General features: G+C 41.6%; 1 protein-coding gene across 1 annotated transcript; it reads right to left on the bottom strand.

Moving 5' to 3' along the window:
• Positions 1 to 7,512: 7,512 nt before the first annotated feature.
• LOC138349003 (uncharacterized) lies at positions 7,513 to 13,523 on the bottom strand (the record flags this gene model as incomplete). Its single annotated transcript, XM_069298814.1, has 1 exon — positions 7,513 to 13,523. A coding segment is annotated over exon 1 (3,306 nt), but the record flags the coding sequence as incomplete, so codon positions are not given.
• Positions 13,524 to 14,790: the final 1,267 nt, after the last annotated feature.

Genomic DNA, 14,790 nt, shown 5'->3' with positions numbered 1-14,790 from the left:
ACGCTTCACGGGACTTTTGTCTAGGATGAGTCAGTGTGCGGTTACGCTCCTGATTCTAGGTTGTCACACCTGTTAGGTGAGGTTGGACCACCATTTAAGCCGGAATAGCTCTGTTACCGATATGCTGACCCTTCCCGACTAGAGTTATCCGCTCGAGTAAGGCAGTCTAGACACCTTAACAAATGATTAACCTAGATAAAATGTCTCAGGTATGCTGTTTTTTTTCTTTCATCATGTGTATTTGACCTAGCGAAATTTAAGATATGTATCCATGCTAGGCCAAAATGTTCATTTTATATGTTATGTAAAAATAGTTGATTCAGAAGGCTTTGACATTGTAGACCATCTTCAAAATAGCTTTGTGAGTTTAATTTTTTATTTTTTTTTATAAAAAGGTAAAAATAAAAGGGGTAGTCTTCCCAAGACAAATTTTTCTTTTATGAACTACGCACACCTGATTCTCACTTAAATACATAGGCATCCCTTCTCGGGTTCGGTTTTGTAAAAATTGGTGTTTTATTTTATTTTAAGAAAAAAAACTCTTTTCTTTTACTTTTCTTTCTTCACTTTTTTAGAGATTGTCATAAAAACCTTTATCGGATTCTATTTAAGGGTACAAATCACACCATCGATCAAAGGACAAGGTTTAAAAAGCCTAGAAGCGAAGGAACTTCAGAGTTCATGATCATGGATACTATACTAAAAGATTTATGGCAATGGTGGACAAACATGAAAAGTCGTGAGAAAAAAAGAGTAAAAGGACACTTGGGGCATTTAGTGCATCTTATGGAGACTGACCTTAGAAGGGATGTGGTCGAGGCATTGATTCCATTTTGGGATCCCAAAAATAATGTATTTCATTTTTCTGACTGTGAGATGACACCAACTTTGGAAGAAATTGTCGGCTTCATGGGAAGGGGTCTACTGTTCGAGGTTGACTATGTAATAAAAGACCCATAAATCCTAAACATGTTGATGCAAAAAAATTTCTAGAACTACTCAACATTAATCAAATAGAGAAAGAGAGTTTGAAAAATGGGTGGCTCTCATTGGACTTTCTATACCAGAGATACGGCCAAATGGATGAATTCAAGAACTATTGAAACCAGTTGAGCAACCAAGGAGGTGAAGAGGCTTGGAAGGCAAATGAATATTTTGGTTTTAGGGTCGCATTTTTGGGGCTCGTTATTTTCCCCAAAAGGGACAAGCATATTAACATTCGTTTGGCTGGTGTAGTGAAGGCGTTGACCATAATGGAAAGTCCAACTATTATTCCTATGATCCTGGCAAATATATTTCGTGCATTGACTAAATGTTTAAGTGGGGAAATGTACTTTAAAGGCTGTAAAATTTTGCTCCAAATATGATTTTTGGAATACCTTTATCACCATGATCGCGCGCGTAGGTTTACTCCATATTGGTGCAACTATGTTTCCTCTCATAAGAAAAGGGAAGCCAAAATTGATTTTCCAAAAGGAATCATAGCGCGTGAAGAAAAACTTTTAGTGATCACATCTGATGAAATATTGTGAAATTATTACTGGTTCCCAGCTATGGATATCATTTGCATGTCTAGTGGTATCTCATTTTTTGTGTTGATTGGTATTAGAGATGTTCAACCATATGCCCCACTTCAGGTTATGCGTCAACTAGCCAGAGTTCAAGAAATCCCACCCAATGATGATATGAGTAGGTTTGTATATGACACACCACCAGGTTTTGCTTTTAATAGCAATGATATTATGAAAATTTTGTACGGGAGTATTATTTCTTAGCTAAGTGAAATGGTTGTGGAGAAAGATAGAGGAAAAGTGGTTCCTCGGTACCTATCGTGGTTTCGTGATCCAATGACATTTGGTGACACTCCCGAAAGATCCAGCAGAAAAAGAAGAGATCAACTTATTATAAGACATTTGAAAAGAGTTGAAGAAGGACAAAGCAACCATTGCACGACAATAAGTACATAAAAAAGGAGCAGAGTTTTGAGATCTCTCGATTGAAAAGGGACTTAGTGGAATTCGAAGAGGTCGTGCATTATCAAAAGGGAGAACTTAAGCGGCATAAGGAAAAATTCGAGAAACAAAGATTGTGTTGGATGCATCACTTAGAAAAATGTAAGAAAAAAATCAGTCATTATGTTGATAACGAAGAGGGGCAAAAAACTGATCATCGAGAGAGCAACAATTCGCCATCAACTTGAAGCACCAGAAGGGCGAGAGGACCCCTTAAGGAATAATCTTGGTGATCATCAAGCTTTGTTAAATGACTGTCATCAAAACATGAGAAGGTCTAGACTTCAAGTTCATCAATAGGCAGAGCAAACCTCCTATGTTATTAAAAATCAGCACCGTATGAATGATCAAGAAGTGGCTGAGCAAGCAAGGACCATTGTTCCCTATCTGCCGAAGGTGTTGCTGAATTTGTATGAGACCATTGGAGGAGAAAGAAATCCCCAAGAAAGTGATGAAGATTAAAGAGAAGTTTTAGTTGTTTTTTGTTCATTTCATTTTGTTTGTTGAAATACTTGGTTTTTAGTTTAAAATTTGGTGTTTAAAGATATTATGTTGAGCCGGGTTATGTTTAAACCTTTTAATTTCGTTGTTTTCTTGAAGTTTTGACGAATGAATTCCAAATTAATCTTTTTGAGTTGTCTAAATCTTTGAACTACGTAATGATTTGATTCATGCAATAACATGATACGTAGACAACCTCCAAAGGGTCCGATCAGATTTTTTTTAAAAAAACTTTTCTTTTTCCAAAAAAAAAGGACAATAAGCAAAACAAAGATGGGATGAAACAATGACCTTCTAAACCCATGTTACTATGTGATTAATAAGTGTGTGATTGATTTATAAAATATGTCTAACCCCTAACAAGTTTGTTCATTTCACATGAACTCTAGTTAGCTTTCGGTGGTTGGTTTGTGGTAAACTGGTAGAGCACCCGTACTTTACCAGGTCTAAGGTAAGAGCGTCAATGACAACCAATGCTGAAACTATGGTGAATCCAGCAGATACTCCAATTGATTCAACAACAAGAGAAACAGTCACTGTTGAAGAAAATCAGACGTTGAGACATATTATGGCACTTTTGTAGCAAGACTGGGCCAATGAACAAGAACCACCAACGTCTATTCTGTTTTTCCTAAGATCACTAGTATCCGATTTTCATCTTCTCAGGTCCCAATATCAGAACCTTTCTTCCCTCCAGGGTATGACCCATTTGATAATTGTGGGGCCAGGCCATCAACAACACGTCCTCAAGGCATGCCATTCAGGAATACTTCCACTGTCACAACAGCTGCACCGGTCTATACACTCCCACAACTGACTGTGATACAAAGAGCAGCTCAAGCGGGACAGTTCACCACTCATCTGGAGTAGTATTATACTCCTGGGATAGCATTTGGGAACCCTAACTCTGTTCAATTCGGCTCCCCCATTGATGTTGAGAGGCCCACTCTAAGCTTAGAGCAAGAAAAAATGTTGAAAAAAATGAAAAGCATCGAGCAACACATGAAGAGCATGCAAGCGTTAGGAGGGCACAAAAGTGTCACATTCAAAGACTTGTGTATGTTACCAAATGTCCACTTGACACCTGGGTTCAAAACCCCTAAGTTTGATAAGTATGATGAACACGATGATCCCATAGCCCACCTTAAGAGATACTGTAATCAACTTCGGGATGCAGGGGGTAAAGAAGAATCGCTCATGGCTTATTTTTGTGAGAGCCTGACTGGTGTTGCCTCAAAATGGTTTATAGACCAAGAGATATCTCACTGGCACATATGGGATGATATGGCTCAAGATTTTGTTAGACAATTTCAGTACAATGTCGACATTATGCAGGATCATAATACACTCTCCAATAAAAGAAAAAAACCAAGTGAAAGCTTCATAGAATATGTTGTCAAATGAGGGAACAAGCAGCCCGAGTCAAGCCCATATTAAATGAGCAATAATCGGTTGATATCTGTCACGACCCAAATCCGGGCCGCGACTGGCACCCACACTTACCCTCCTATGTGGGCGAACCAACCAATCTAAACCTTAACATTTCAAGGTAATATCAACATAAAGTAATGCGGAAGACTTAAACTCATTAATAAAAACAATTCAAAACTATTATTATCATCCCCAAAATCTGGAAGTCATCATCACAAGAACATCTACGATCAAATGACTAAACTAAGAGTATTCTAAAAGCTAAAAATACATAAGAAGCTAGTCCATGCCGGAAGTTCAAGGCATCAAGACTTGAAGAAGGAGATCCAGTCCAAGCTAGAAGCATTAGCTCACCCTGAATTTCCGATGTAGTAAGACTGGCTTGAATTACTGTTGAGTTGAAGACGATGGCACGTTTGCTGCACTCCACAAATAAACAAGAAGAAAACATAAAAGTAGGGGTCAGTACAAAACACGGGTACTGAGTAGATATCATCGGCCAACTCAAAATAGGGGACAGTATATATCAATATTATCGTAAATCAACTATAAAACTCAACATGTAGCCACAACAAGTATTATAATCATCAATAAGTACCATCAAGTTCATCCATGAGGGCTCAAGCCTCAACACCATACTCATTTGGGAATTATGTTCATTAGATTGAGTATATTAACATCTTTCAAGATTCATTATCTTTAATTCTCTTGTGTCGGTACGTGACACTCCGATCCCTCATATTCATTATTCCTCTTGTGTCGGTACGTGACACTCCGATCCCCTATATCTACGTGTCGATTCGTGACACCCGATCCCCTAATTCTACGTGTTGGTTCGTGACACCCGATCCCTTAATTCTACGTGTCGGTTCGTGACACCCGATCCCCTAATTCTACGTGTCGGTTCGTGACACCCGATCCCCTAATCCTACGTGTCGGTTCGTGACACCCGATCCCCTAATTCTACATGTCGGTTCGTGACACCCGATCCCCTAATTCTACGTGTCGGTTCGTAACACCCGATCCCCTACATCATTCTGTAAATCATCAGGCCTTCTCTATACCAAGGCATCATCAATCCCATTACTTTAATTCATCAAGCCTTCTTCTATACCAAGGCATCATCATTAATAATGTATATTAAAGTTTCCTTTCAAGATTTGGGATTCAATATTTTCATCATGCTTATCTTATCACAATCACATAATCATATTCACGCAAACATACAATTAAGCATATAGTAGGGTTTACAATACTACCAATACATATCATTCTCTATTAAGAGTTTACTATGAAAGCATGAAAACCATAACCTACCTCTACCGAAGATTAGTGATCAAGCAAGCAAATTTTTCTCCAAGCTTTGTTTCTCCCTTCTCGTTCGATTCTCCCTCTCTCTCTTGTTCTTTCTATTTTCTTTATTCCAACCCTCTTTCTTTTACCCTAATTAGTATATAATTAAGAATAAAAAATGGCAATAATACCCCACTAATTAACTTAGGGTTACCTCTTTTAACCCTCAAGAATTTGAGTTATTAATATAAACCCACGAACTTTATAATTAAGGCAAGAATAGTCAAAAACGTCCCTTAAAACTTAACCAGAAATCCGACTCTGCCTGGGATTTGTGCAACTTGTGACGGGCCGTCGTGCCTGCGACGGTCCGTCCTGCAGGTCGTCGCAGAGTTCAGAGACCCAATATTTCCACCAAGGGTCTGTGACGGTCCGTCACACCTGTGACGGTCCGTCCTGCCATTCCGTCACAAAGTTCAGAGAGTCGATTTTCAGTACCCAATTTCAGATTTCCTAAGTGTTTTGAAACGAGACCCTGCGACGGTCCGTCGTGCCCATGACGGTCCGTCGTGGGGTCCGTCGCTTCTGCAAGTTTTTCCAGAATTGAAGTCTGTTGCTCAAAACGACTAAATGGGTTGTTACATTAGATACCAATTTACCCATCGTTCGTCCCCGAACGATCAAAAGAAGGAAAACAAGGGCGAAAAGGAGTACCTGAATCTTTAAACAGATGTGGGTATCTTTCTCGCATATCCGCCTCCTTCTCCCAAGTGGCTTCTTCAACCGGTCAATTCTTCCATTGCACCTTGATGGATGCAATCTCTCTTGACCTCAACTTGTGAACTTCTCTATCTAAAATAGCAACAGGCTCCTCCTCATAAGACAAGTTCTCATCAAGCAAAACTGAATCCCAACGGATAATGTAGTTTCCATCCCCATGGTATCTTTTCAACATCGACACATGGAATACAGGATGCACTCCGGACAGCCTTGGAGGCAAGGCTAACTCATAAGCCATCTCTCCTACTCTCTTAAGTACTTCAAATGGTCCAATGTACCTTGGACTTAGTTTACCCTTTTTTCCAAACCGCATCACCCCTTTCATTGGTGAAACTTTCAACAAGACTTGTTCACCTTCCATGAACTCTAAGTCTCTAACCTTTCGATCTGCATATTCTTTTTGTCTACTTTGCGCCGCTAGAATCTTTTCTTGAATAGACCTCACTTTTTCCATCGAATCCCTCAAGAGATCAGTACCCCAAGGTCTGACCTCGAACGCATCAAACCAACCAATGGGAGACCTACATCTCCTACCATACAATGCTTCAAATGGGGCCATATCAATGCTTGAGTGATAGCTATTATTGTATGAAAACTCCGCTAAGGGTAAGAAGCTATCCCAATGACCACCAAACTCTATCACACACGCACGAAGCATATCCTCCAACACTTGAATCGTTCGCTCAGACTGACCATCGGTCTGGGGATGGAACGCAGTACTAAGGTCCAACCTAGTACCCAATTCTGCATGCAATGTTTTCCAAAACTTAGAAGTAAACTGCGTACCTCTATCTGATATGATGGATAGTGGAACCCCATGCAATCGCACCACTTTCGAGATGTAAAGTTTGGCTAACTTTTCTGCATTGTAAGTCACCTTGACCGGAATGAAATGAGCAGATTTAGTTAGCCTATCAACAATCACCCAAATGGAGTCATACTTACCCATTGTCTTCGGAAGGCCAACCACAAAGTCCATTGCAATTCTTTCCCACTTCCATTCAGGAATGGGCATTCTTTGAAGTGTTCCTCCGGGCCTCTGGTGTTCATACTTTACTTGTTGACAGTTTGGACACTTGGCAATAAAGTCAACAATATCACGCTTCATTCTACTCCACCAAAAGTGTTGTTTTAGGTCACGATACATCTTGGTTGCGCCCGGATGTATAGAATACCTTGAACTATGAGCCTCTGTCAGAATAGTGTTGATCAAACCATCGACGCGGGGTACACATACCCTGCCCTTGATCCTCAAAACACCTTCCTCATCGATTTGTGCTTCCTTAGCCTCCCCTCGCAATACTTTATCTTGAATTCTTCTTAGTTTCTCATCATCAAACTGTTTTCCCTTAATTTTGTCAAGAAAAGAAGATCTTGACTCCACACAAGCCAACAATCCTCCCTTCTCATTTACTTCTAATCTCATCAAGTCGTTAGCTAGAGTTTGAACCTCTCTAGCCAATGGGCGTCTAGAAGCTTGCAAGTGAGCTAGACTTCCCATGCTTCCTGCCTTCCTACTTAAAGCATCCGCTACAACATTCGCCTTCCCCGGATGATACAAGATAGTGATATCGTAGTCCTTTAGTAACTCCATCCATCTCCTCTGTCTTAAGTTCAAATCTTTCTGAGTAAAGACATACTGAAGGCTACGATGATCCGTATAGATCTCACACTTAACCCCATATAAATAGTGTCTCCATTGTTTTAATGCAAACACTACCGCGGCCAATTCCAAATCATGAGTGGGATAGTTACGTTCATGCACTTTTAATTGTCTTGAAGCATAAGCAATCACACTCTTCTCTTGCATTAGTACTGCACCTAACCCAGAATAGGATGCATCACAGTAAACAATGAAGTTCTTACCCTCTACTGGCAAGGTAAGGATAGGTGCGGTAGTCAACAAAGTCTTGAGCTTCTGAAAGCTTTCCTCACATTCGTCCGACCATACAAATGGAACATTCTGCTTAGTCAAGTTCGTCAATTGGGAAGCAATAGAAGAGAATCCCTTGACAAATCGGCGGTAGTAGCTAGCTAACCCAACAAAGCTCCTTATTTCTGACACATTAGTGGGTCTTACCCAATTCTTCACTGTCTCGATCTTAGAAGGATCCACCATCACTCCATCCTTAGAAACCACGTGCCCCAAGAAGGACACCGCATCTAGCCAAAACTCACACTTAGAGAACTTGGCATAAAGCTTTTTCTCCCTCAACATTTCCAATACCATTCTCAAATGCTCTTCATGTTCCTTCTTGCTCTTTGAGTATACCAATATATCATCAATAAATACGATCACGAAGAGGTCCAAATATGGCTTAAAAATCCCGTTCATCAAGCTCATGAATGCAACAGGGGCATTCGTAAGACCAAAGGACATCACTACAAATTCGTAATGCCCATACCTCGTTCGAAAAGCAGTCTTTGGCACATCCGTTGCCCGTATTTTCAATTGATGATAACCGGATCTCAAGTCAATTTTAGAGAAGACACAAGCACCTTGTAACTGATCGAACAAATCATCAATACAGGGAAGAGGATACTTGTTCTTTATGGTTACCTTATTCAGTTGTCTGTAGTCTATGCACATTCGAAAACTCCCATCCTTTTTCTTTACAAACAAAACCGGAGCACCCCAAGGAGATGCACTTGGTCTAATGAAGCCTTTGTTCAATAACTCTTGAAGTTGTGCTTTTAACTCTCTTAACTCCGCGGGAGCCATTCTATAAGGGGGTATAGAAATGGGGCGAGTACCGGGTTCAAGATCAATACAGAAGTCAATATCCCTATCCGGTGGCATACTAGGAAGATCTGCAGGGAACACATCCAGAAACTCACGAACTACTGAAACCGACTCAATCGAAGGTACTTGGGTAGTGTCATCCTTGAGATGTGCCAAGAAAGCTAAACACCCTTTACTAATCATTTTCCTAGCACAAAGAAAGGAGACGATGCGGACCGGATTGGGAGTGTAGTCACCCTCCCACACTAACGGGTCTGTCCCAGGCTTGGCTAACATCACTGTTTTAGCATTACAATCCAAGATTGCAAATTGCGGAGAAAGCCAAGTCATACCCAGAATCACATCAAAATCGTCCATTTCTAAGATAACCAAATCTACATAGGTGTTGCTCCCCACAAAGTTCACCAAACAAGACCTATACACCTTTTCAACTACCACAGACTCACCCACCGGAGTAGAAACACGAATAGGCATATCAAGTAATTCACAATGTAAATTTAGACCATTAGCAAATGAGGAAGATACATAAGAAAACGTGGATCCAGGATCAAACAATACAGAAGCCAAGCAATCACAAACCAGAAGATTACTTGTGATGACAGCATTAGATGCCTCCGCTTCAGACCGCCCAGGGAAAGCGTAACAATGGGCCCTATCGTTCGTCTGTCCGTTGCCCCTACCATGTTGTGATGTAGTGGCCCCAGTTTGCCCATTACCTCTGCCGTTTTGGTGACCACTATTACCTCGACCACCACGCCCTCCAGAAAAACGGCCTCTACCATGACCACCTCTACCTCTAGCTATTGGGGGTCTGTAACTTGGTCTGGGACAATTTCTCCTAATATGTCCAATCTCCCCACATCCATAACATTCTTTGGAGTCGATCATATGCCCCTCGGAGAAGTGTTGACCGGTCTGAGGTGGTCCCCCAACTACAGTCTGTAGTGAAGACTGAATTGGTCGGACTGAGTAACTTTCCGAACCTTGTCCTCTAGTGTAAGAACCATTAAACTCACCTCCCTTTCGAAGCCTTTTTGATGTCGATGTTGTGGTGAAGTCGTCTGGCTTCACTCCTTCCACTTCTATCACAAAGTCTACCACCACTTGGAAGGATTTTGCCGTTGCCGCTATCTGTAAGGCCGAAATCCGCAATTCTGACCTCAACCCCTTCACAAACCGGCGAATCGGCTCTTGAGGACTGAAACAGAGTTGAGTGGCATATCTGGATAGTTCATGAAACTTAGCCTCATAAGCATTAACCGACATCCTACCTTGCTCTAGGCTCAAGAACTCATCCCTTTTTCGATCCCTCAAAGTCCGGGGGATATACTTCTCCATAAACAAACTAGAGAATGAGGCCCAAGTCATAGGTGGTGCCTCTATTGGTTGACACTCGATATGTGACCGCCACCACATTTTGGCGTTCCCTTGAAACTGATAAGTCACAAACTCCACACCAAACCGTTCTACTATACCCATCTTGTGTAGTAACTCGTGACAGTCAACCAGAAAATCATAGGCATCCTCCGATTCAGGACCCTTGAAGACCGGAGGTTTCAATTTCAAGAACTTACTGAAAAGTTCATGCTGATCATTTGTCATTATAGGCCCAGTAGTCAGACGTGGAAAGGTGCCTATGTCCAATGGAACATCCATGCGGGGAGCCATAGTAGCCGCATGTTGTACTTCTGAAACCGGAGGTGTTGGCGCAGAAAACACTGGAGGTGCCTGACCTTGATAAGATAACCCGCTAAGATAAGCCAGAACCTGATTGATCATCTCTGGGGTAGGTTGGGGTGGCATTTCCTTATTTTGCACTTGTTCAGTTTCCCCATCCCCCCCTTCTCTTATTACCTCCTCAGTCGGTGAAGGAGTCACTGCCCTAGTATCAGATGGGCTAGGTGCTCGTCCTCTTCCCCTAGAGGACGTCCTCCCACGACCTCTACCACGGCCCCTCGCCGCTGTTCTTCCTCGAGCCACAGCCCCAGTGGCTGGCTCCGTTGTTTCTTGTCTGGCCGGTGTTGGTGTTGACGTAGTCGTTGCTCTAGTTCTAACCATCTACGAAAGAGAGTGAAGATGGTCAGATACCAATTCGTATCGCCTAGATACCAATTGGACTCAAGTAGTAGCACGAAAGAAAGAATGAAAGAGTGAAATTTTCCTAAAGTCTTATAGCCTCTCAAGGAAAAGTAAAGGCGTCCCCCTACCGTTCCTTAAGACTCTACTAGACCTGTTCTTGTGTGATGAGACCAACGAACCTAATGCTCTGATACCAAGTTTGTCACCACCCAAATCCGGGCCGCGACTGGCACCCACACTTACCCTCCTATGTGAGCGAACCAACCAATCTAAATCTTAACATTTCAAGGTAATATCAACATAAAGTAATGCGGAAGACTTAAACTCATTAATAAAAACAATTCAAAACTATTATTATCATCCCCAAAATCTGGAAGTCATCATCACAAGAACATCTACGATCAAATGACTAAACTAAGAGTATTCTAAAAGCTAAAAATACATAAGAAGCTAGTCCATGCCGGAAGTTCAAGGCATCAAGACTTGAAGAAGGAGATCCAGTCCAAGCTAGAAGCATTAGCTCACCCTGAATTTCCGATGTAGTAAGACTGGCTTGAATTACTGTTGAGTTGAAGACGATGGCACGTTTGCTGCACTCCACAAATAAACAAGAAGAAAACATAAAAGTAGGGGTCAGTACAAAACACGGGTACTGAGTAGATATCATCGGCCAACTCAAAATAGGGGACAGTATATATCAATATTATCGTAAATCAACTATAAAACTCAACATGTAGCCACAACAAGTATTATAATCATCAATAAGTACCATCAAGTTCATCCATGAGGGCTCAAGCCTCAACACCATACTCATTTGGGAATTATGTTCATTAGATTAAGTATATTAACATCTTTCAAGATTCATTATCTTTAATTCTCTTGTGTCGGTACGTGATACTCCGATCCCTCATATTCATTATTCCTCTTGTGTCGGTACGTGACACTCCGATCCCCTATATCTACGTGTCAGTTCGTGACACCCGATCCCCTAATTCTACGTGTCAGTTCGTGACACCCGATCCCTTAATTCTACGTGTCGGTTCGTGACACCCGATCCCCTAATTCTACGTGTCGGTTCGTGACACCCGATCTCCTAATCCTACGTGTCGGTTCGTGACACCCGATCCCCTAATTCTACGTGTCGGTTCGTGACACCCGATCCCCTAATTCTACGTGTCGGTTCGTGACACCCGATCCCCTACATCATTCTGTAAATCATCAGGCCTTCTCTATACCAAGGCATCATCAATCCCATTACTTTAATTCATCAAGCCTTCTTCTATACCAAGGCATCATCATTAATAATGTATATTAAAGTTTCCTTTCAAGATTTGGGATTCAATATTTTCATCATGCTTATCTTATCACAATCACATAATCATATTCACGCAAACATACAATTAAGCATATAGTAGGGTTTACAATACTACCAATACATATCATTCTCTATTAAGAGTTTACTATGAAAGCATGAAAACCATAACCTACCTCTACCAAAGATTAGTGATCAAGCAAACAAATTTTTCTCCAAGCTTTGTTTCTCCCTTCTCGTTCGATTCTCCCTCTCTCTCTTGTTCTTTCTATTTTCTTTATTCCAACCCTCTTTCTTTTACCCTAATTAGTATATAATTAAGAATAAAAGATGGCAATAATACCCCACTAATTAACTTAGGGTTACCTCTTTTAACCCTCAAGAATTTGAGTTATTAATATAAACCCACGAACTTTATAATTAAGGCAAGAATAGTCAAAAACGTCCCTTAAAACTTAACCAGAAATCCGACTCTGCCTAGGATTTGCGCAACCTGTGACGGGCCGTCCTGCAGGTCGTCGCAGAGTTCAGAGACCCAATATTTCCACCAAGGGTCTGTGACGGTCCGTCCTGCCATTCCATCACAAAGTTTAGAGAGTCGATTTTCAGTACCCAATTTCAGATTTCCTAAGTGTTTTGAAACGAGACCCTGCGACGGTCCGTCGTGGGGTCCGTCGCTTCTGCCAGTTTTTCCAGAATTGAAGTCTGTTGCTCAAAACGACTAAACGGGTCGTTACAATATCTTCATAGAGGCTCAAGATCCTGACTACTTCCACCACCTCACAACCGCAATGGGAAGACCGTTTCACAAATTCCACCACCTCACAGCCGCAATAGAAAGACCGTTTCACACAGCAATCAAAATATGGGAAATGGTCGAAAGTGGTGTAAAAAAGGAAGGATCGCGAGCCAAGAAGCAATCAAAGCTATCACACAGGCCATTCAAGGTGGTTCAACGGGTTTTGGAAATCGTAAAAGGAAAGAGGAAGTTATTTCACTGGTATCAGGGTCAAGGGGAGCTTAGAGAAAGTCTAATTGTCCTTACACATCAGTTCATGGACAACTTAGCTATTAAAACATTACTACCCTTATGCCCCTCAATATCCAGTATCTTTATCTCCGTGCATGGTCTTAAATGCTCAGTCATATGTGCATCCTCCTAATCGCCCATATTTTTGGGCCCCATCATAAGGATACTTTCGCCCTCAACGGCCATCCTATCAGGTCCCTTACAACTCTCCTCTTATTCAGAATTATGTCATGATCAAGCAACAAAAAAGAAATTCACTCCATTGGGATATTCGTACTCCAGCTTGTATCAAAAGTTAAAAAAAAGAAGGGGTGATTGAGTGTATCCCACCACATCGTCTGAATCCAAATGCTCCAGGTTTCTAAGCCAATGAAAGATGTGAATACCATTCAGGAGCCCCAAGACACAACACTAATAATTGTTGGACCTTGAAGGGAGCAATAAAAAGCTGATCGACCATGGAGTTGTTGTTGTGATAGATGATCAAAACACTTCCAATATGACCAATAACTCACTTCCAGCTCAAAACATCTTAGTGAGTGTGGTTTGTGATAATCAAAAGTACAAACTCCTCAGCAAAATGACAAAGTTGTTTAGGAAGATTGGAGAAGAAGACAAGTCAATGAAGAGTTTAGAGTTGTTTTGAGATGGAAGTGAGTTATTGGTCACATTGGGAGTGTTTTGATCATCTGTCACAACAACAACTCCATGCTCGATCAGCTTCTCTATTGCACCATTCAAGATCCAACAATTATTAGTGTTGTGTCCAGGGACTCCTGAATGGTATTCACATCTTTCATTGGCTTGGAATCATGGAGCATTTGTATTCAGAAGATGTGGTGGAATATGTTGACACCCAATTTTTGACCCGCGTTGGTATAAATTAATTATCGAAACTTCGTGAGTTTTTTTATTATTTAAAGTTAGTTAGTTTTATAAATCTTGCGAAAATAAAATATATGTACATATATGTATATACATATATGTATATGTATATATGTATATCTTAAACCCATTCCTTTACCCATCAGCCCACTCTTATTCCCAGGCCCAATTACCCCTCAACCCAACACTAACTTAATTCCTTTCAACTCAACACTGTCAAGCCCACTCCCAATTTCAAACAATTAGTTAATTTCCAAGCCCAAACTCTTAACAGCCCACTTCATTGCTTTTAAACAACAACCCAACCCAACTTAAAATTAATCCCAGGCCCAGCCCCACATTAACTCCAACCCAATTTCCCTCAGCAGCCCAAACCAATCTTTCAGCCCACCAAATTAATTCCCAATGGCCCTTTCCTCTCCGACCCAAACCCTTGTGACCCGCTCCGACCCGACCCCCTTCCCTTCTTCTTCCCCTAAGCGCGTCCCCAGACCAGCAACCATGAAAATTCCCAGAACGAAACCCGGAAAACCCCGCGTCTCCCCCACACTCGCTCGCTCTCTCCCTCATCTCCCCACGCTCTCTCCTCTCCTTCCCTCTCTCCCGCGTCTCCCCCACGCGAGCTTCTCCTCTCGACAGAAACCTAGAAACACAGACGCGACGTACGCCAACAACCCCCAGTCGCGTCTCTCTCTCCCCACGCTCTTCTCCCTCCCCCCTTCAT

Source organism: Solanum lycopersicum, chromosome 1 (assembly GCF_036512215.1).
Source record: "Solanum lycopersicum chromosome 1, SLM_r2.1".
Classification (NCBI taxonomy): domain Eukaryota; kingdom Viridiplantae; phylum Streptophyta; class Magnoliopsida; order Solanales; family Solanaceae; genus Solanum; species Solanum lycopersicum.
The sequence above is the reverse complement of the archived record's forward strand: the minus strand, read 5'-3'. Positions and strand labels throughout refer to the sequence as shown.